The following is a 24865-nucleotide window of genomic DNA, read 5'->3' as shown; positions in this document are numbered from 1 at the left end:
AATTTGATTGAACGAGTTAAAACCTTAATAACGTTATGAAAGACATTTTGGTAGGAGAAGAAAGGGAATAAAGTGTGCTATATGTTCCACATTGGAAGTTAAACTGTTTTGTAGAAGAGTGCAATCTGAGTTGTCGTGATGGAAATAAGAATGTTAACTACATAAAGGTGTTGTAAAGAAGCGATAAAGTAATCAAAGTCTATGATAAGTAATTTCGGATATTTGGAATATTCTAATCTGTTGAAAATTTTAGGTAGTTGCTGATTGGTGTAAAAAAAAAACAAAACCTTGAAAATCGAAATGATCCTATCGCTGTCGTTGATTTGAGACATACGATTTTCGTGATTTATTGTTCAATGATTGATAGGAGATACTGAAGCATGTTAAATGCTGTTATCGAATATATATTTTCTTTGAAATCTTTGCTCATATTCTCGGTCAGCATAATCTAATTTTTAAACAATTAGCTATGAAGTCAACAGGTTAACACGTTTGTTTTGAACTTATCAAATATCGGTAACAGTTTCTTCCGGCTTAGAGAGTAAGAAAGCTGAAGATTAACCTATGATAAATTTCTAAGACGAATAAGCAAGACATAGTAAATCTGGACAGCTCATAAATCTTATTATTTATAACTATAGTAATTTTGATAGTTTCTCCAATAACTAAATTATTAGGCTATTCTTGGTCCTTTGAGACTATGTTTTTATATAAATATGAGATAGTGTCACGCAAACACTGTTTATACTTCTAATATAATTGTTGTGAAGTCACGGTTTTCACTTGTAAATTTTGTACAAACCAGGAAAGGTTTTAGCTTACGGTTCAAAGCTGGCTCACAAAAGCCATCAAAATATGCGATGGTGAAAGGACACGTAAATTTAATATTAAAGCTGGTTTTTGAAGAGCTTCAACGCATTGAGTTTACAAGGCTCTTAATTGAAGAAAATGAGGGGAGAGGGGATGCTAACCATTTAGTTTTTCAGAATTCGAGTTAAAACAGAGATTATTTAAAGTTAGAAACGAGAACAGAATAAGTTTATAATTTAGCAAACGATTAAACTAATTTGTCCAAATTTGTAGGTTTTGTTCAAACGGATTGACGTTGCTGTTATATTTATTTCGTTTTTATTTTTCATTTAAAGAAAAGTAGGGATGTAGGGTTCTACTTTAACCAAGAATGCATTGTGTTTAATCATAACACACCTTACTATATGAAATACCTTGGGACCGGGAGAAGAGGAACGGAAGAGCTGACAGCACTGGAGGAGTGTAGAGAACGTCACACGCGGTCGGAGTGAGGAGGATTCTACGGGTGTGAAAATGGGAAATTAACGACGTTGGGCGGACACTACAGAATTGACTAAGGCTTAATCAAGCTTTACCGCTTCGCTCATTTTCATGGTTGATACAAGACGGAAAGAAAAGGTGCCTCCTCCAAATGCTTAGTTATTAACATATTGATAGTTCATTTTTTAAGTGGTTAAGCTGATTGATTAACCTTTGTAGGTTTTTTTTCTTTTTTCACCACAATATTCACACGGTTTTTCCTGTGTATTTTTCTGTAAAAATTTAATCTATTTTTTTCCTGAACTAACATCTTCTTATATCATAGGGGCCGTCCATAAATGATGTCACGCATTTGTCACGGGGGTTTTGATTTTTGTGACAATTTGTGACATGGGGGGAGGGGGGGTCAGCTTGAGCGTGACATCACTTATCATTGCAAAAAAAACAGAAAAACAATAACAAATAATTTTATTCTAAATTCAATAAAACTATACTTGCATCATCCATTAAATGAATAGTAATTAATACTCACGTAATCACTTTTGTGTTCACAAAAACACTTTCACTGCAACACTCAGAAAAGTCCGTCCCACTAAAATTATGGCAAAACGTGAACAGGATTGCTTGGCTATTCTAACCTGTGGAGAAGATTTGGATTGCGAATGGATTGAAGAAGAGGAATAAGATTTGGATGGTTTCAACATCGTCGCTGATGCTGCAGCTACTGCCTCGACTTTCCCGGTCATTGATATGGAAAATCATCAACATAATCTTTGGACTCATGATTGAAATGTGTTATAAGCAATGATTGAAGGCTTGTTAAAAGTTGTTAACCTTTTTTTTCAATTCTTTGAATAAAACTGATGAATTTAAAAAAAGCAATATTTTTAATCAAATTTCTAAAGGGTTGAAAATTTTACTCCGGGGGGGAGGGGGTTAGGAAAACGTGACGTAATACAATAGGGGGGTTACGGAATTTGTGACAATATGTGACAGAGGGGAGAGGGGGGGGTTAATTTTTTCTAAATTTTGCGTGACATCATTAATGGACAGCCCCATATCTATTCAATCATAATTTGACCTTTTAATCCAACTGTCTGTCTTAGTGGCTGCAACATTGCCATCCAATCACAGTTTCAGAAGGTATGAATTTGGTCCAAGAGCAGCCTTATTGGCTTTTTTTACTGTATGTAATTCTGATGAGTTTCCGATATCGGAAGACAAGTCTTGCCAAGGTTGCCAGTTTTTAATTAATTTAAAGTGGTTCGAGCTACCGGACGTTATGGAGACAAACTTAAGTTATGACCAACACTGTTACATTGTTTAGAAAAAATGTTTAAATGTGGGTAAATCTTCTTTTTATAAATGTTATAGAAACAGTAATATTAAAATTTCTGGCAGCACTGCACAGTGGTCCAAAAAAGCGTAAAGTTGACCATTTTTCCTAGTGTTTTTGTCTTTCATTTTAGCCGTTAGGTGTCTTCAGAACATTTACTAGTTAGACCGTTCTCCATGACGTGAAAGTATCAAAAATTAGTCACAGAAACAACTTATCTTCACAAGCCCGTTTTTGAGTACGAATAAATTTGTTGTATTCTTTCTTAGTTTTGTAACGAGATAATAAAGATTTATGATCATCATTAAAATTAAAACATGTTCCAAATGCACATAACTTTATCCATATTCAATTGGAAGCATCAAATATACCATCAAACATTTTTGAAAAACATTAACGAAAAACTTTTCTATTAAAAACTAAAAAAAAAAGCTTTAAAATCGTTTAAAGATACCAATCGCACAGTGGTCCAAAAATGAAGTTTAGAGGGAAACATTTATTATCGTCTTCCCCATGAGTTCAAGGCATTTGACGTTTTAAACTATCTTTTACAACCACTGGGAAATTTCAAGGGGAGAGGGGTGGTTCATAAGATTTCTGAGATATCTTTCCTAATTGTATCGTTCATTGCATTTAATAGTTAATATAACAATCTTTACTACACCAGGAATCTAGAGATATGGTTTTTGATTAGAGCGTTTAATCGTTGAATGAAATTTACAAAAAATCGCCAAATTCTCTATACAAATAGAGAGAACTTGTAAATGTGTGCTTCAAGAACTCAGAAACTATTGAACTTATTGATGTGAAATTTGACATGGAGTAGTTTTTCAAGTAGAGAATGGTATCCGTGGAATTTTGAGTCCTTCGCACTCAAGCGAGGAAGTAAGGGAGGGAGGGCTCCCATACAAATTAATGAGCGTATTGAGTGCCTGAATTAGTGTTTTGAACATAATATTTATGTTCGTTCAAAACTAGCGATAGTTAAGTATAAAAACAAATTTGAAGTATGTTTTAAACTAAAAGCTGTATAATTTCAAACTGAATAGAAATAGAGCTCTCTTTTTTTCAGCAATGTTTCATCTCTTGATAATATCTACAGCATTCTAAACCAAATTTTTTCTCTATCTTCTCAAACATAAAAGTTAGTCTATTTTTTACCGTAGTAGGCTGTGAAAAATCCAAAAAATCAAACAATTGAAAAACGTGGTTAAAAAGTTCTCGGGATTCTGATTTTGCTGTTACCTTTCTATTGACTCGGTATTAAAAAAAAGACAAAAAAGTTAAAGCATTAAGTTATCACTCATAGAAGTTGAAAAATCAATTTTTAAATGACGAATAAAGTTTCAGTACGGTTGTGCAAAGTATATTCAATCAGTGCAGAAGGTTGTAAGTCATAGATAAAAACTAAAAACTTTTAGTGTTTTCGTTTATTAAATTTGGGCTTGTGATATAGCTCAGTTGGCAGGTCTGTTGTCTCCTGAGCCGATGTCCGTGAGTTCGAGCCCAAGAGTAAACATCGAACGCAGTTGTACCGGAAAAGTTTTTCAATGACGATCCGCCGACTGCAACGTTGATAAAGTCGCGAATGCCGTAAAGATGGTAAAACGACTATAATCGAAACAAAAAAAAAAAAGTTTATTAAATTTGGCACTGGTACCGTGCTAGTCAAAAATAAATGAAAACGTTATTAGTTATAATCATCACATTTGTCAAAAAATGTGGTGTTTCAGAAATACCTACTTTCTTCAAACAAAAATTTGGCATAATTTTTTTTTTGGCATAACTCTTCAAATTGCTTGCTTAGAACTTAAGTGTCAGTAATAAAAAAAACCTGGATCAATTCCTTCGCAACCCTTTAAAAAAACTTTTGTAAATATAGATACCACAGATATCCACGTGACTTTCGTTGGTATTGTTTTAAAACAACACAATGTTGAATTTAACATTTATACTAACAAAACCAGTCGTATGCTTCCATCGGTCGATAAAGCTAACATTAATGGTTTTTAAATAAAACAAGATGAACAACAACGCTCTTCATAAGAAGTTGTAAAACCAATTCTGACTCACCAATATACCACACACTACCCGGCCAACAAATGACTCTATCGTCCAGAAATAAACAAACAATCACCCTCGCTGCAAGCAGCTGATCCGATCCAAACCGATCTTCAAACGAGGGAGGGGGAGCAAAGTAAAAACAAAAAATATGTAAACAACAACACGAACTCCTCAACGATAAACTTGGACTGCTGAGATCCCCCTCCTTACAGAACGCGCACCCGATAAAGACTGAAACGGGTGGATGGCCTGGAAAATGTCAGCACCTGCAGCACCAGTCATCGAGCCAACAAGCTTTATTTAAAAGCTTTTATGTCACACCTCTTCTAACAGCTTTTGAGGGGAAGCTCGGGCAGGTTTTGATGAAGACCATGTCGTTGGAAGTTAATAAGTTAGTCATTAGTTCAGAAGATAGGTGGAAGACAACCGAATAAGTGCTTGTCGTACGGTAATAAATTTGATACCTACACTAAATACGTGAGACACGCGAGCCAACAGGTGTAGGTCAAGTTTATCAAACCATAAACATTGCTTGGCTTTTCGGTTCGGAACCGTTTGGTTTTGTTTTTTTTCTGCTGTAAGCAAAAGAGTTATCGTGAGCTTTGTGAATCATTTTTCTACTTAATCGTTGGAAATGCATTGTATTAGCACTCTTGCATATTTGATAGCAAATTAAAATCAAACCTGGTTATTCTCCTGAAATCATAGAAACTAAACTAAAGCTAACGTATAAATTAAACTGGTTTTGTTCTTGTCCTTGTATATGATTCTGTCTTACTTATTCAAACCCTTAAAGATGATAACCTGTTTCATTTTTCATATAAAAAAAAATTATTTTAATAAAAAGTAAAACATTTCATTGTGAACCAGAATTGTATTATATAAACAAGTCCTATCTCATTTAAAATACTTCAATAAAATGCTGAATAATAAGCAGGAAATATATTTATGGACTTGTAAACTGCATTTTGGTAGTAATATGTTCATCGTTTTTTAATCAACTTTTTTTGGCGAGTTATCGAATGATTAAAAACTTTTTTACCAGTTGTCCATACGTTTCGAGCTACTAATGCATGGATCACTACAAATCTGGACGCATTAAAACTCTCTCTCTCTCTCTCGGAGCTATGTAAACGAAATAATAATGTTTTGTAATTAAAATGTAGGGTTTTTATTGCACTTTAAAGGATAAATAAGAAAAAAAAATTTCGATGCTTTTTTTTATACAATTTCAAACATTTCGTCTTGAACCACTCATCAAAGTTTGGACACCCTATTCACTGACCTCAGCGGCCATTTTGTTCCACAATCTCTTCATCTCAGTTGCTTTCCGAGTCGTCCTACCATTCTTCTTCATCTTCTGCTTGACAATTGCCCAATTTTTTTCGATAGGGCGGAATTGAAGGCAGTTGGGTGGGTTGATGTCCTTTTCGACAAAATCCACCCGTTGGCCCAATACCATTGTAGTACCTCCTAGCTGTAGTGGCAGCATGCCAAATCTGGCGAAAACTTTAATGGCCTTTTGTGAGATCTGATGTACTGAAAAAAACGTTTTTCAAGGCACTCCTTCTTGTACATTTCGGAGTCCATGGTCTTGTTTTTCACAAAAACCAGGGTTTTCGTCCGCAGATGCATATACCTTGCCAGATCAAACACTTTCTTGTCAACTTATCGGCAAAAACGAATTTAAACTTGGCGGGGACATCACCCTGACCAGTGCAGTGCTTTATAAAATTTTTGGCCAGGAAGCTGCCCAAAATCCATCTTCACGTACGTTTCGTCATCCATGAGGATGCATCCGTCGTTCTTCGTTGGAATCTTGCTGTATAACTTCCGGGCACGTCCTTTGGCTACTAAATTCTGCTTCAATGTCCGGATTGGTTGCTTACTGGCCCGATAGGATCGTATTCCTTCGCGCAGACGAGTCCTTCTGACGGTACACCGGTCGTCGTTGAATTTCTTGGCGATGTCGTAGTCCGACTACCCTGTGTTTGCCTTGATCGTTCTCAACACCTTCAAATGCAGTTTCTGATTCTTAGGTCCACTATTACGCTTGGTATGAACCTGCCAATTGATAGTATGCATCTAACGGAAACGTTTGAGAACGGTGCACACGGTTGATTTGAGCATTTTTAACGATTTCGCGATTTTTTTAACCCGACCTCGTCGGTTTTTAACGTGGGTGTCCAAAATTTATTTTCGTCTCGCGGCTTCCATCACGTGTAACTTTTTTGGAACAAAATGAATCGTAATGAAATTTTCAGCACTGATAGAGGAAACATTTCCGAACAAAGTACTGTCAAAACATTCCAGATTCAACAACTAGAAGCGCAATGGTATAATAAACAGTGCGTCCAGATTCATGGTGATTCATGCTTTATGGCATTCGCTTCTCTTCAGTGGACACTAAAATTATATTTTAAACGATAGATTTTAACTTAATAAACAATTTTAAAATATTACATTTTATTGGCCTCCGTCTATTCTTTTTGGTTTTCTATCAGTTTGTTTTTGTTGCGTTTGCATTTGTTTGTCAGTGTCTGTTTCCATTTCGAGATTACAGGATTGTAAGCTGTTTTGAAGTTACACGAGTCCCTTTGTCGGTTTACAAAGGGAAAACTATATAAGACGCACGAGTTAAGCAAAATCGCTGTTTACAGCGATACCAATCACCTAAGAACCAAATTGAAAGTTTACGATGATTCAGGGATCAGATTTACGTATTATCATAAAGAAAAATTATGATAAAAACACGATTTTGATTAAATTTTTCTAAAAATATTAAACAGCCAGATATTCAGGTTTTCTTAAAACACGTGGTCTTGTCGGCATTCTGCCCCAATTTTGATATGGTTGATTATAGTTAAAATTTGTGGGAAGTTAGTAAAATACAACAAAATATTTATAGTCTTCCGAAAGTGCATACGAGTGGAAAAAAGATAAGCTGTAGTTCCATCATATTGCGCAGGCTGGTTTACCATAAAACCTTTTATGTTACCCATGAAAAATAACAAGTTTTACACTGATTTCATTAATCCTTCTGTTTCTAAGAAGTTCTTACTGAGTAAGAACTAAAGTCGTTTTTGTGAACACTTCATTCAATAAATGATAAAAAAAAAGCTTGTTTGCTACAATAAAAATGAAGCAAAACATCATTCGAAGCCATAGGTTAGCGTTTTTTTGAGAAAAAGTTCCATAGACAATCTTACCCCGCTGATGCGTCTTGTACTGTTTTCCCCTATATATTCAAATATGTACCAAACTGCAATATTTTTATACAGATTTTTCAAAAATTAGGCATTTTTTTAACAATTTTATCAAAAGCTGCACTTTTTCGGTAATAAATATACATAGTACTGAACTGTTGATCCCTTTTGAACATATGAATATAAAAGTTTTCCTGAATTTAGCTTGTACGGTTTCCATCTCGGTCTCAGTTCCATTTGTTTGTTTGGAGTCGTTACCGCTTGAATAATGGTCTCGCTGGGTGCGGTTTGCATTAAAATTATTTGAAATTCACTGGTTTGAAACATTTAGCTTGATTTTTAGTTTTTCATATAATTCTTCAAAAATATTTCGCTGTCAAAAAACCACGTTCATCTTCTACGAGCACCGCCTACTCTTCCTCTTTTGCATCGCATGAAGTAAAAATATTCAAAAAGTAAAAAAAACGACATTCTCCAAACATATTTTCGCATGTTTCGACAAAAAATTTAAATCATAACCCGAGTACCTTCAGATCCGGATTTAGCCTTCGGAAGAGCCTTGAGCATTTTTTTCGGGAAGGCTACTGAAGAAACACGTGGCAAAAAAAAACATTTTTTCTGAGGCTGGCGGAAAAACAACTGAGCCGAAAACTGTTAAAATCAGCATTTTAATTTCGTATTACGGTCACCGAAAAACATAAATCAAAAAATTAAAAGTACGGGCGGTGATTGAATTTAAAATGAAATTCTTGCATAAACCATGCCTTTTGAAAACTTCACAATAACACGAAGATAAATATGTGTTTCAAAATTCGGTTTTTTTTGGCATTTATAATTTTTTATGAAACAAAGAAACAAAGAAACAAAGGTTTGATATCAATTTAAAAAAATATAATAATAAAATTCTTTTTTTTTATTGTCAAAAGTGTAATTTTTTTTAAATTTTAAATTCTATTTCGACTTGATAACTCAAATAACCTTAAAACTTGATATAACTAACATTTGTATTGCATCTTATCAGAAACATTGAAGTAAAATAACTCAACATTTAAGGGTTCAGTTGTATGTAAATTTTACGGTATATTGCGCACATTGAAAAAATATACCTCTAAGTTCAGAATTAAAAATGCTACAATTTGAAATCAAATGTATTTTATTGAACAAACCGTTATCAAAATATAAACAATAGAAGTCGTGACAACACCAAGCGCCACTTTTTTCGCTTTTCTGATTTTTTTTTTTTACTACCGTACTTCTCTGCTCTTTTATGCACTCAAACTTTATGAAAATTTCAGAAAATTATCAATTTTTTACAACCATCAAATTTTTGTTTTTGTAAATTTTAATTTCAATTTATTTTTCAGCGATTTAGTTTCGTGACGTCACAACGCGATTTTTTTTTATTCACGATTTTCAAACCGTTGTGACGTAACGAAATTTTATTTTTAGCTACATGAAATAAATCAAAATATAATCATAAGATAAATATTTCCTTAACTAGGAAAGCTTAACAAATAATGATAAAATAGGTTCATTCATTCTCAAAAAATTAAGTGCATTGAATCCAAAAAGGCTCATAAAACAGACAAGGCTTGCAACACTGCAAACTTAAATTTTATTCGAAGTATATTTGTGTGATCACGTGAATATTATAAAAAAAACACCCTATACTAGGGAAAACTAATTCGTAAAATCATTTTAATTTGTTTCTGAATCATTATAGTATTAGTTAGTTGAACTGCAAAAGAAAGGAAAAATAAGTGATAATTTCAAAAGCCTTAGTTCTATTGATTGTTTGTTAATGGACTCTAAAGTGACCAAATTAGGCGATTTATGGAAATCTTACAAGTTACAAGCTTAAATTGAGCCAAGGCTTATTATAAATTTATGCGAAATCGAACCACGGAAAAAGATTGCGCAATAAACCTGAAATTTGTATGAAATTTTGAGAAATTTTATTCGGAAGAAACATGAAAAACCAGTTTTGCATCATTTTCTTAAGTCTCTATCGGCCGGTTTCTATTCATTATAGTTTTTCACGAAGCTTAAATTGTGACAAGTATTTCATCCTTAAGTTTTTAAAAATTAGTTTTTGAAGGGTCAATTACCAAAATCAACATGAATTGTCATAAATCGACGCTTATAACCCGTTTTTAAAGCTTTATATCTGTTTTCTCATAACCCTAATTGAAATGCGTTTTTCAGATGAAATATTGCCATAGATAAAGCTTTAAGTCTCTTTTGTTAGATTTCATGTGAATACGAGATTCGATTTGAATTTTCTAGTAAAATTTTCTTTGAGGTTAAAATTTCAATCAAGGCCAGTTTATTTTGGAATAATTTTACTAAAAAAAATTTTGATGAGAGATTTATGATTTTTTTTTATAGAAAATGATCATCTATAGAATAAACCATGGTCAAAGTTTTTTTTTAATTACATGGCATTTATTCCATGAATATTTTTTTTTTTGCCCAAATCCAGCAAGTAATAGAACCAATTTTTTCAAGTTTTTCATATCAAAATTGATGTATGAAGAACTTGATCTTTTTTTAGACATTATTTCAAATCACCGATAACTACCTGCTTTATGATTCACAAAGATTCTTTAAAACTATATTTCAATGAAAGTTTGTTTTCTCGAATCAAATGTTCGAAAAGGCCGTTTTTTAATGTTTTAATTAGAGTCGTTTGAAAAATCCGTGAATATGCGAATGAAAAATTCTTATTTTCATTTAAAAAAATAATACTTGTATTTATTCATTGAAGCGCATTGTCTTGTCTTTTATTTAAGAAAAACTATAATAATGTTGAAATAAAAAGTCTGGAACGGGCTAAAAAAAGCAAATTTTCGTGACGTCACAACGCATTCTTTTCCCGGGCTCACCACCTCCTGAACTAGCAGTAATAATTCTATATCTCTTGTCTTGCTTAAAAGATGACTTTTTATTATCATTTTGCAAAAATTTTTTTTTGACACAACTTTTTTTTCGACAAAGTTGTGTTTCAAATAAAAAATGTTCGTAAAAATCAAGTTATTTTCTTACTCTCAATTCTAAAAAAAGAAACTGAATATCTTTAAAATATTAACAAAATTTTATTAACACCTTCATAAGTACCTATGTACTTCTGTAGGGATCAATGCAGGGGGCGTTATCTAGGGTGACCCTGGAGAAAATATTTCTGATTACACTAAAATGACTCAAATTTTTTTTCTGGAAAGTCACTGACCGTCGAAAATGCGCGACAGCAATTTGTTATGAAATTTGCTCGACATTCTGTGACATGGCCAATTTTCAAAATAAATGATTTTTTGAAGCTATCAAAAAAGACACCAGATATGGAAAAGATCAGTGACAACAAGTTATTTCAACCCAATTAAGATGTTTGAGGCGCTCCAAATGCAGATTCTACTTCTAAACGACTACGACTACTACTAAACTACTACTTCAGTTCTCATCACTGAAATAAGTCTAATGATATGCATATCTATTTCAAAATAAACATTTTAATAAAGAGCGTATTCGAAAAAAATGCAACACTTTGTGTTGTGAATAACTTTTGAATGCATGAATGGAAATTGATGAATTTTCAGTGAAGCTACCTTGTAATGTTATGTGTAATTGTACAAAATTTTGTGACAATATGTCAAGTAGTTTTGAGATAGCGTCCAATACTGATACATCATTGACAAATTTTTTTGGGCAGGGGCGAGAATAAGTCCTAGAGGATCCAATAGTTAGCTTAAATTTGAATTAAAGTGAAGATGATTGATTCCATGAAGTGAGAGGAATGTGGGATTTATTCAAGCTCAATCCGAAAATATGAATAGAGGAAGTGATAAAAATGTCAAATTTTTCTGACTGGTTCATCTAGCTGACATCATTTCTACAAAGTAGAAAAGCTGAAAATAATCAAAAAATTGTGGTCAAATGCTGCGAAAAATATTTGGACTGCTTGTAAGGAGATATTTTGAAAAATTTCGTAATGGACAGCAAAACGAACTCTTCAGCGGTCACCTATCGAGATTCCAACCAGAAACTGTTCGTTGACAAGTCTCGCCTGTAATTCCCGGAGACAAATTGAATAATTTAATGTCTAGTACTGCAAGTTACTCAGTCTTTCAGAACGATTGACACGGCTACATTTGTTATAATTTCGACCAAATTCAAAATTTTTAGTTATTTTGTAGGTCAAGCTTCAGGCAACAGGAAACGTAATCGATAATAGCCCTGATTAAAAAAGGGTGGTACATAGTATACACTATAGATGGCGCAAGTGTTGTCCGAAAATCGAAGTCGAAAAATTTCTTCATTGTATGCTATCTAAAAATCACTTGACAGAACATCACAAAAATTTGCACATACAAACATTACACTATCAGGTAACTTCGCTGAAAATTTCATCAACTTCAATTCATGCATTCAAAAGTTATTCACAAAACAAAGTGTTGCATTTTTATCAAATACACACCTTATAAGCAAAACTGAATTTTTGTGTCAAATTTTCAGAAATTCTTGGTCAATGATGCGCAACAATGAAGCGTCATCAGCATGTTTCCGCTTGCATCAAACATATCTGCCGGCTGCAATACTGCTCAAATTACTCTATCATCACTGTCTTATCGAGAACACGATAAGCAAGATGCTCACCGAACTACACACAAGACATTATTGCTCATGCTTTGAACTACTGCTTTGTACGTTATTAGCGCAACTAGGAGGACCAGCTGATCTGATGTGGAAGACTTAAGTTATTCAGCTGCCTTTATCTGAATGCACCGTTACTTACGTGTAGCAGGAAATAAAAGGCCGGTATGAAAGACTTCACCGAGGCGATAAGAAACTACCTACTAGAGAAGAAAATTTCCAATATCTACACCTTTCATCGCGCTTCATTTCATTCGCATTCGGCTGCCTATTAGGTCAATTAGGGGTCCGGTATGACACCAATTTTTTTTTGTTTTGATCATCGATGACAGGTTTTTATCGTCCCATTTCCACTCTTCTCGTGTTCAATTGAATACTTGCACTTAAACGGTCGCCTCCAACAATTATGGCGGGGCATACCTCGCATAAATGAGTAATTACGTTATCATGTTGAAGATCGTCGATTAAGTTTGTACTCACCCGTCGTCCTCGACCTCATTTATGGTCAGAATTTTGTACTTCTTCTGCTGTTGTTGCTGTAGTCGATCGTCTGCTTTGTGTCCCGGTCCCGAATCTACTCTAGCTTGAGAGGAACTACCAACTCCTCGTTCCAATAACCGAGCCGTTCCTCCTCCGATGGGCAGCTGCACCAGTTTACTCACTTTTATGGCGCTATTCCCGTTCAAGCCATTGCTACTGAATCCGTAGAACAAATTGGGTGCCGAAAGTGAGGCCTGATGCTGATAAGGCTTCAACTTCCCAGTTCCACCGTAGGCCATCTTGTTTCCACTTCCTGTTCCGGCTGTTCTGAGGTGCGAAAAGTGATGCTGCTGCTGCTGCAAGGTCCCCGGATGTTGCAGCCTCCGGATGGAACTGATGACCATCTTGGAGGGATCATCGGTGGCATAAGTCGCTGTTCTCTTGTTGTTTCCGCCAATTGCCGGGTGGCTTCCGCCGTTGGGTGAGGCCGATGTCGAAGACGCTGAAGAGGAGGATGACGAAAGCGATGACAGCGAGCGACGGGTGGCCAGTCGTTGTTGATGCAAATTGCTGCTGGCGAGGCTACTGTGCAGACCGCCGCTGTGAAGACTGCCGCTGGGAAAGAGAAGAATGAACGGAGAACAGAAGATAACGACGGTTGATGATGAGATAATTACATGTGGGCAAATTCGAGCGAAACTGATCGCTGCCGTCGGTTTCGCTTTCGTTCGGAATTTAGGGATCGTGGTATGTGGTAGCGGTTTTTTTTTATGTTGAGGAAAGATATTTTAGGATGATGATTGATGAAGAGTGAAGTATTGGAAACGTTATGATAAACTGATAAAAAAGAAATGCATAAAAAACCTATTTAAAATCTTATTCATCACATTGCCCCAGTTCTTGCCATGTATTCAAATGACGAAAACAATTAGCTTCTAATAATATTATTATCTAAAACCTACACGAATTTTATTCGTATAAAGTTTCACCAGAAAGGGCTAAACTTATTAGCGGCTTACCAAAACTAAGGTTGCCAGATTGTCCATTTTTATCCGGGTTTGCCAGGATATTTATTACAAAATTGGGGAAATGAAAATTTTATTATAAAAAAGTCCGTATTTTCCCCGGATTAATTCGTTTTATTTTACAAACCAAAAAAAATCAAATAGTGTAGATGAAAATTCGAATTTATGCTTATGTTAAAAAAAATTCAAGTTCATTTTTTTTTTATTTGTGTTGTGTTGTTCCTGGGTTTTGATCAAATTCGTCGGATATTCTGGTAACCTTATACTATCTACCAGCACTGGGGCAACACACACGAGCACCTTTATAGTGATCGGGAGATGCAGAAGGGTGTGATCGGGTGGGGTTCAATTGCAGGGGTGCCAGGTGGTTTTTACAAAAATCAGGACACTGCGATGAAAAAATCAGGATTTTTCAGGACATTATTAAATTGATGAAAATACCATGCAGCTCTGCTTAGATTGCAAAACTCAAGGCGAAATACAGGTGCTGAAGACGCTATAAACTTTGCAACTAAAGCGAAATGAACCTTGGATAGCTTGAAGTTAATATCGAATAACACTTTTAAAATATCATTTGAACAAAAGATTATTATCGTTTAAACTGGTTCTACTATTTTATAAAAGATTTGTATGATTTTCTCACCATTTAGCAATAAATTTAGTAATAGTTTAGATTTTTTTTTTAAATCAAGGCAAATCAGGACATTCTAAGGTCATTTTTCAAAAATCAGAACACATCAAGCTTTTTTGAAAAATCAGGACATCTCCTGAAAAATCAGGACACCTGACACCCCTGGTCGATTGACCCACGAATGTGCCGCTTTCCAAATCATCCCAGATCGGTAGCGATTGTTCCATCGAACCGATTACTGTCAAAAATACAGGTTATCGTCTAGGGGAGGAAGACTGAAATTCGCTGTGTCGTTTTTTACTGTTTGGCAAACAGTCAGCACTTTTAGTTAAGATTGGTAATCGTTCAATTTTTAACTTTAGATGATTCGTTTCGTGTATCGAGTCATGAAACTCAGTTGTTTAAAGCTTAGTTCTTTTAGAAATCGGACAGTTACGAATGCGTGTATCTCTAAAATCATTCGTTTGATTGGAAGATTTTCTATGAAGGAAATAAAGGTAACTTTATGATAATTCAAGAAAAAATTTGAAATAATATTTATCGTTTTTTGTAAGAAATTTCTTTACTTTATTCTATGTACCTCCTATCGGCCTGCGCACACTTTTTTTCAGTCATGATTTTGATCAGTTTTTCAAACTTTTACTTCGTATAATCTGAATTTTAGGTGGCTGCATTCTCCTCTTTCGATTTCTGCTACTTTTTGGTCCAATACTTCTTTTTTAAAAGATACTGAGGGAAATTTAGTGGATACTGCTATTTCGAAATTAACAAAACTTGATTATTTATGAGCCCCTTTTAAGCGTTTTTAAAGAAATTTCTGCCGGCAAAATTTGACAATAACGAAGGAAAACCATCATGAGATTGAATTTAAAGTACGATAGATTAGTATAGATCGTAGGTTGCGAAGGGTACATACAAGATTACTCTTTTAGGGTTTAAAAAACAAAGAAAACCAAAGTTTTCGTTAAAAAAAAAAAATTCCACAGAAGTGAAATCTTGGCAAATCATTATATTTTATATTAAACAACCAGAAATACGAGCACGCCATGGTATAGGATTTGCCACGAGCAAACATGGTATAGGATTCAAACGCTGGATTATTTTTTTTCAATAGAGGTTTTCATAAGTTTTGTCGTTCATCAGAAATCATCTATCTCATAGCCTCGGTGCTGGCTATACAGCTTCCGAGCTCTGGAACAAGCAAAAATTGGCTGTTGGAAGTTAGGTTTGGATGACTCATAACGAAGCAAGACTTTCAGCTTATCGGAGAATTTTTTTTGACATTTAAGCGATCAACCCTTAGTTTTTTTTTGATTATCAAAAATTTAAAATGCTTGTCTTGACTTCCTTGATGACTCTTAACCGTAATTGCCGATCATGTGCTTCACTCCAATGCTTGATTTGAACTTTGTAGACATTTTCGACAGTGTTGGCATCCTTTTCCAACACTCACATATTGTAATTCTTTGAATAATCGACAGTTTTGTCAGCTATCGTTTTAATAATGACAAACTTTAAAGGAAACTGTGCGAAACTATTTTTTTCATTTTCTCTTACATCGTAAATATCTCAAAAACGCGTTAATTCAAAATTTTGGAAAAAATAGGATTAAAAGTACTTTTTACAGGCAGCAAAATGCTGTAAAAAATTTGAATGTCAGATTACTAGTAAATGAGCTATTAGCAAAAGAAAGTGTCCCATTTCTAACAGAACTAAGCTTTAGGTGCTAAATTTAAGTATTCTGATTTAATTACAGCAGATTCAAAAGTAAACATCGGAATCGAATACACCAGCTGGATTTTCCAGTGCCAGTCTGTCAATTCTAACGTTATGAACTATATAAAAATGTTTTTCAGTTCATGGAAACTACCAAAAATCTTATTCTGTCATTCAAGCTCTTTTTAGGACAACCATTAATCAAACAATAATTTTTTATCAGCTTCAAAACTTCAACGAAATTTGAAAGAATTAATATGCCTGAACCTGTAAGAATTTGCCAGAAAAAAACAAAACCTGATCAAATAATTGTTAAATGCATTACAAGTGCTTTTCAGCATCATAAAAGTTTTATTGAAAATTACTAAATTAGAAAGAAAACTTTGAACCTTCGCACTAGTCGGAAGATTGATGAGAGAAATTTGAAGTTTGAACAATTTTTTTTTCATCAGTCTTCCTGCCCCTGGTTTTCATTACGATTCGGTTAGGTTTTATTCGAAATTTGTTAATTTTTCTTGACAGGACTTGCGTCTCCGATAAAAATGTTCATTTTCGCGAGATTTCGGACTAAAACCGTATCCGATTTCGGACCGATCCACCTGGAGAACGGATAAAAATCGAATCGATTTTCATCCTTTTTGCCGATCTAGGATGGTATCAATATCGTCATCGGGGATTTTGACGCTCAAGTTGGCCAGGAGGACGAATTTAAACCGACAATAAGAAGGTTGAGCGCGCATCAGCTGACCAACGCAAGCGGCCTCATAATAATAGATTTCGCCGCCTCCGAACGAACAGCCGTACCTAGTACCTTTTTCCAGTACCGCCTCCCACACAAGTACACCTGGAGATCATCCTACCAAACGACACAGCTCGACCAAGTTTTGATAGACAGCCGGCACCTCTCGAAGGTCAGATCCTGTTGAGGCGCCAACAGCGAGTCAGACCACTATTTGGTGATGCTGAAGATGCGCCCAAAACTCTCCGAAGTGAACCACATATGAAGGCGATGCTCGCCTCGGTTAAAAAAAATATCGCACGGCTAAAGTAACCTGAGGTTGAAGCAAACTACGCGCAATCGCTCGAAGCAGAGCTGTCGGCAGAGGGTGAGCTCTGAAGCCCCTCTCGAGGACTGTTGGGATCAACAAGACAGTCATCAACAGCGTTACGGAGAACGTCATCGGGTATGTTGAACGAACTCGATGGAACAACTAGGAGGGTGATGGATGAGAAAACGCCGCACGGACTACAGTAGTGCAAAGAGGCACCCGTCGAAACATGAAGATCGCCGACAGCGGAAGAGACAGCGTGTTCGAATTTTCCAGGAGAAAAGCGCAACCTGGAGGAGGAGCTCAAGGAGCTGGAGCAAGTTGCATCGTTCCCAGCAAATACGAAAGTTCTATCAGAAGTTAAACGCATCCTGCAAAGGTTTCGTGCCGCAAGCCGAAATGTGCCGGAATAAAGACGGAGGCATCCTGACGGACAATCGTGAAGTGCAGCAAAATGTGGGAGCAGCACATCGATGATCACCCAAATGGCGCAAATGTGCCCAGGATGGTGGGGAAAGATACATCTCAGGCGTAGTAAACGACGTAGAGGAGCCCCAACGATGAGTGAAGTTAAGGAAGCCTATCGCCAGTTGAATAGCAACAAGTCAGCTGGCAAGGATGGCATTGCAGCTGAACTAATCAAAATGGGTCCGAACGAGTTGGCCGATTGCTTACACCAGTACATAGTCTGGACATGGGACACAGAACAGCTACCGGAGGGGATCATATGCCCCATCTACAAGAAGGGAGACAAATTGGGCTGTGAAAACTACCGAACGGTCACTGTCCTCAATGAAGTCGAGAGGGCAAAAAGTGTAACCTGAAAATGACGCTTATTGGACAGTAGACTGGCCTATAACGAAAAAAATCCTTATATTCCACGCGGCACCCCCTAGGCTGGTGCCTTTAGGTGAAAAAATGACTTTCTGAAGGTTTCAGGTCATTTGGCAGAAGCCCGAGCTGGCGCAAAGGACTTGAAATTTGTATGGATATTTTCGGCAAAATGTATGAAAAATCGACATACTTTCACTCTTTGTGTTTTAAAATATGTTTCCAGTATGCTAGAAAGCTCAGAATTTCAGGAATTGTAGTTCAAACAATGACAAACAAGTTTGTAGAAGATTATGACGCGATACGAGTTGACTGTGATGAGTTATTTGTAATTTAATGTGTGATATAATAATGCAATATAAACGCAAAAAATGTTGAAAAAAGATCATTTAAACCAAAACTCTTTTCTAATCACAAAACAACTCAGCAGTTCATAGTTCTCAAACCTTTCTTTCAACTTTTTGCAAAGATATTTTGTATAAAATAAGCTAAAACTTTGCCGAGGACACAAACTTTCTATCTGTTATTCTCATTGTGTGACAATGCGATCAAGTTAGTACTAATAATCCACTTATACACCGTTCACGATATATCGATGAAAGCGAAAAAAATCACACATTCAATTGCAAATAACTCATCACAGTCAACTCGTATCGCTTCACAATCTTCTACAAACTTGTTTGTCATTGTTTGAACTACAATTCCTGAAATTCTGAGCTTTCTAGCACATTAGAAACATATTTTAGAACACAAAGAGAGAAAGTATGTCGATTTTTCATACATTTTGCCGAAAATATCCATACAAATTTCAAGTCCTTTGCGCCAGCTCGTGCTTCTGCCAAATGACCAGAAACTTTCAGAAAGTCATTTTTGAACCTAAATGCACCAATCTAAGGGGTGCCGCCTTGAAAAAATTTTTGTAAAAATCATCCCATACAAATTTGGGCCAGTCTATTGGACAGTTTGTCCTCTACGGGCCCGAGACATGGATATTGCTTGAGAAGGACCTGAGCACACTCGGAGTATACAAGCGACGAGTGTTGAGAACCATCTTTGGCGGCGTGCAGGAGAATTGAGTGTGGTGGCGAAGGATGAATCCAGTATAACCCAGAAGGTGGCGATGACTCGACGAAGAATCAGATGTTAAATTGTACGGTGATGGACATACGCGGGAGTAAGACTAAATAAGTCGTACAGAATAAGAAAATTTAAAGTAAAACGAAATTACCCTTAGGATAATTTGTCCCTCCCACTTCTAAAGAAGCGTATGGGGTGGAGGAAGGACCCAAATGGGCCTTAGGGACCATCACAAAAATGACTAGCCTGATATGCTGAGCAGGACATGTTACGAGAATGCCGGACGGCTGTCCTGCAAAACCAGTGTTCGCTAAGTATCCGGTAGGAACGGGACGAGCACTGCCGCTCATGGCAAGTCCATCCCATGTGCATTTTCATCATTTTTGAGTTTATCAGTGGTGTTCCGAGTTGTATGTAGGGGAGTAGGCGAAAAAGACACCGGTCTTGATAGCAAAGCAGCTTCAAGCTGAAATTTATTGAGTTTTGGTTAGATGACATAATTTTGGTTTTCAAAATAATTTGAACTTACAAAATCAGTGTTTCGAATCGATTTCCCTATAACCGGAACGATTCTATGCAAAGCTGACCAAGGCTGGTAATGAAAGAAAGCGTTAGCATGAACCGTTTTGCATGCATCGGGAATTACTAACCTAATAGTATTACACGGCTTGATAGACCAAAGTTCTCGGAACTTGGCTGGAGGAGCGGGAACAATTCACGAGCTATTACTCGGACGCGACTTGAGGAGGCTAAGTTCTATGACTTGGCAGGAGGAGCCGAAACGATTCACGAGCTGCTGAGAAGGATAAAAGGTTAGCATGATCGTTTAGCCTGTAGCGACATTCTAGTTATCCTGTTACGCTTACGCGGCTTGGCTAAGGCTAAGTTCTATGAACTAGGCTGGAAGAGCCGGAACAATAGTCGAGCTAGAAAGAGCTGGATGGAACACTTTGTTGCTTAGTATAGCACAGTTCTGTGCTCTACACTTGGCCGGATGAGCCCGGTCTTACCATAGACACGGCTGGCCGCTGAACTGCAGTTTAGTATTCGGCGTCGAAAATGTCGCGTCTCTTCAAATTTGGCAGTGCTCCCAGTTGCCAACAAGTGGAATCGCCTTAAAATTATCGGTAGTTTAAGAATAAAAAAAAATATTTGGAGTTTTTCTGAGTAGATTCTGATGAACATAGAAAAAAACCTCAAGTAAATTTGTCCCATCGTAAAAATGATCGCAAGTCGTTCCCATCGAAAAAAAAACATCACATGTAGGTTCCAAAGTCATTAATTATAGTGAAAAACGCCTGATATGTAGTGTGCTTTGAAATATGACGTTGCTAGTAGCTACTGTAATAGCTGTGGAGCCTTCAATGATATTGTAGGAATATGATGCAGATGAACCTGGTTGTTAAACACTTTCTCGCACGTTATCAACGAATTTTTTTCTCTATTTTTCCAAACATTATATTTTGAAATTTTAATTGTATAAAATGATAAAGCAAAAAAGATCCTTAGTCCTCTTCATACCCTACATAAAGCTTTCTAAATTTCTTTCTGAACGTATCCGAGCTGGCAAAAATCGATTATTTTTTCCCCAAAAGCCTGACAGTATCCTGGGAACTGGATTTCTTAGTTTCAAACTAAAAAACTGGGCAATAACCGGTCAAATCCTGCCAAAAAATTTTTTTATAGACTTTTCACAGTGATTTCATTAGGGGAGGATGGGGATACATGATCCCCTTCTCTTATTTTCATCATATCTTTTTGGGAAAACTTTGCAACTCGCCGTTATTTGCATTTTCTGACAGCGTGTAATTTCAAGTTAAAATGCTCCAAATTTAGAACGATATATGAATTCGTAGATGAGCTAGAAGCATTTTCGTTAGACTGAAAAAATTGTTATATTTTTAAGTTACAGGAGACTTGATCCTTTACCAAAGGAGACTTGATCCCTTATTCAGGGTGCCCTGACCCTAGACAAAAATTTAATAAAATCCGAAGATAAAAGGTCCGTTGACTATTTATAGCCATTTCACAGTTTGTAAGTATCAGACATAGAGAATTATAAAAGTTTGTCTTCTACCCTACTGTCATTGCATACTTTAAGGCGCAATGGTCTAGTCTTTAGATAAATACAGTATTTTAGCCCTTTTTAACAGATAATTACTCGAGAAACATTAGTTATATGTCAGATATTAGTGATTTCATGATAACCGATGATCACGATCCATTCAGAAGAACAATATATCTTTTTGGACTCTAGGGATCAATCATACCCATTACATACGTTTAGGAAAACTTTTTCTTAAAAAAAAATGAGAGTTTACTATTGCTTTGAAAATATGGCACTATGAAGTTCATGTTAAACTCTAACGATTAAAATATCGGAATGAATATTTTTATAATAATTTTCTCATGTGAGAAACATTTTAAAGTGATAAAAAAGATCTTTAAATCAAATTTTGTAAAATTTTTCAAACAAAGTTCAATAACTCGAAAATTAAAATTTTAAAAATTTGTTAAGATAACAGCATTGTTGTTTTAATCTGTTTAGCACTTTTTTCTAGAACATTTGATAATTGTAAGACATTCCTGTTTCGAGATATAGCAAAGGAATCAAGTATCCCAGGGTTAAATATCCTCATTCTCCCCTATGTCTCAAGAAGCTCTCAGCGAAATTTAAGCAAATTTGAAATACTACAGTAGACTGAGTCGATTTGTGGTCAATTTGGAATTTTTCAAACCCTGGGGTCTCAAAAGCTTCGTCTTGGTCCAAAACTCATCCATGATTTTTTGCAAAATTTTTAAGTAACTTTTATATGAGTAAATTTGAGCTTTTAGGTTTGTATGAAATTTATAAATTCCTAGAGGAAATTTTCCGCTGAACAACTCTGTCGAAGACCGTAACTTCGAATCTTATTAGGAAAAAAGTTATTAGCTGTTTAACAGAGGTATGTCTTTTCGCATTGATTAACAATAAGGGACCGTCCATAAATGATGTCACGTGTTAGGGAGGAGAGGGGGTTTCGATTTTTGTGACAATTTGTGACATGGGGGGAGGGGGGCTCAGCTTGAGCGTGACATCACTTATCATTACAAAAAAAACACAGCAAAACAATAACAAATAATTTTATCCTAAATTCAATAAAACTATACTTGCACCATTCATTTAAGGAATAATAATACTCACGTAATCACTTTTGGTAAATTTTATTAGCATAAGAAAGTTCACAAGAACACTTTCACTGCGACACTCAGGAAAGTCCTTCCCACTTAAATTGTGGCAAAATGTGAACGGGATTGCTTGGCTATTCTAACCTGTGGAGAAGATTTGGATTGCGAATGAATTGAAGAAGAGGAACTATATTCTGATAGTTGGATAGACTAGATTTGGTCGTTGATATGGAAAGTCATCAACATAATCCTTGGACTCATAATTGAAATGTGTTTTAAGCAATGATTGAAGGCTTGTTAAAAGTTGTTAACCATTTTTTCAATTCTTTGAATAAAACTGATGAATTTAAAAAAGCAACATTTTTAATCAAATTTCTAAGAGTTGAAAATTTTACTCCAGGGGGGGGGGGTTTAGGAAAACGTGACGTAATACAAAAGGGGGTTACGGAATTTGTGACAATATGTGACGGAGGGGGGAGGGGGGGGGGGGGTAAATTTTTTCCAAATTTTGCGTGACATCATTAATGGACAGCCTTTTAGCATTCATTCAGCATTCTATTGACATCACTGTTTGAGCCTCGCGAAGTGTTGCATGGAAAGTAGTCACGCAATACCTCGCTAGGCACCCTGCAGAGATGTCAATTGACTTTATTGTTTATCAGTGCGAAAAGACATACCCCTGTTAAACAGCTTATAACTTTTTTTCGTAATAAGATTCAAAGTTACGGTCTTCGACAAAGTTTTTCAGCGGAAAATTTTCTTCAGGAATTTTATAAATTGACACAAACACCATCAGCTGACTCGGTTCCAAAGACGAAACCAAAATGATGTTGATTTTACAGTACAAAATATTCAATTTTCCCATACAAACCTAAAAGTTCAAATTTACTTGTGTAAACGTTACTTAAAAATTTTGCAAAAAATCATGGATGAGTAATGGACCAAGACGAAGCTTTTTAGACCCCAGGGTTTGAAAAATTCCAAAATGACCACAAATCGACTCAGTCTAATACTACAGTTTAAATGGAAGAAGTTCAAAAAATCTGAATAATTCATGATGCTTCAAATCTCGTCAGATAATAGTGAGATAGTTGCTCTAATTGTAATAGAGATGAAGGAAAGTTATGGAAGTGAGTTAAAGACCTGTACTGTAGACTGAGTCGATATAGGGTCAGTTTTGAATTTCTCAAACCCTGGGGTCTCAAAAGCTTCGTTCTGAATCAAAACTCGTCCATGATTTTTGCAGATGTTTTAAGTAACGTTTACATGAGTAAATTTAGGCAACATTTAGGCTAAATTTAGGTAGGAGCGATGAGGGCATAACGAGCACCCAGGGCATAATAAGCACTACTCTTTTCTACGAAAGTACGTATTTTCTTAAATAAATTTTCATGAGGATTTGTTTCGTACTTCCTATAGCATCAATTTTTCACAAAAACAGGAATATCCTTATCATCTTTACAGAGATATTAAAAAGAAAACGGCTATGTTCTCAAGTAACGATAATATTTTAATTTTTGAGCATCACGAAATAAGCTCTTATGATCTTAAAATCACCTTGATCTATAATGTACGCACTGCAAAATGTTGTACACATTGTTTCTCAATTTTTACCATCATGAAATTTTTGATTTTTCACTTTTATCAATTTTAAAACACGTTTTTACTTAAATTTGTTGACTAGGGGCATATAGAGCACCATATTATCGAGGCATAATGAACATTTTCTGTCGTAGGATCTAGCAGCGAATTAAAATTGATTTATAGAGCCACAACTTGACAAGTTTTCATCCGACGATTTAGCCTATTGGTAAGGTGTCGGAGAGGTAATCAAAAAACTAGAGTTCGATTTCTGTTCGAGGTGATTTTTTTGCCATTTACAATTAATGATCGATTTTTTTTATTGTTACATTATACGGCTTGTAGCATCATCCGCCAAACAAAGCACCAGAAACATAATGTAAGAGCGTGTGTGAATTGTTCGTATTCTATAAACAGACATAGATTATTTTGTTATTGCTTTGTTTGATGAATCTACGACTCACCTGACTTCATCGAGTTGAATTCGCTGCTAGATTCCCCGGCAGAATACGCACATCTTGCCCTGATTAATGGTGCTCATACTGCCTCAGGGGGGGTTCTCATTATGCCTCTACAAAATTTTTTAAAATGCATTTTTTAACGTTTTCATCTAGTTTTTCACATTTCAGCCCGTTAGGGAATAGGCTTTTCAAGTGTCTGAACACGAAACAATAATGTTACCTCCATATTATAGCTATTTTCTATGGTTAAATAAGCGTTTTCCTTAAGGTGCCCATTATGCCCTTATCTCCCCTACCGTCAAT

The 24865-nt window shown here is 35.6% G+C and overlaps 1 protein-coding gene across 1 annotated transcript in view; it reads right to left on the bottom strand.

Annotated features, from left to right (window-relative positions):
- Positions 1 to 24865, bottom strand: part of LOC129738781 (uncharacterized) — a 117877-nt gene that overhangs the window by 33911 nt on the left and 59101 nt on the right. Inside the window, exon 5 of the mRNA XM_055730075.1 lies at positions 13024 to 13638. Within this exon, the coding sequence (XP_055586050.1) occupies positions 13024 to 13638 (615 nt within the window). The remainder of the gene's footprint in view (positions 1 to 13023; positions 13639 to 24865) is intronic.

The sequence above is a fragment of the Uranotaenia lowii genome, chromosome 1 (genome assembly GCF_029784155.1).
Source record: "Uranotaenia lowii strain MFRU-FL chromosome 1, ASM2978415v1, whole genome shotgun sequence".
In the NCBI taxonomy this organism is placed as follows: domain Eukaryota; kingdom Metazoa; phylum Arthropoda; class Insecta; order Diptera; family Culicidae; genus Uranotaenia; species Uranotaenia lowii.
The sequence above is the reverse complement of the archived record's forward strand: the minus strand, read 5'-3'. Positions and strand labels throughout refer to the sequence as shown.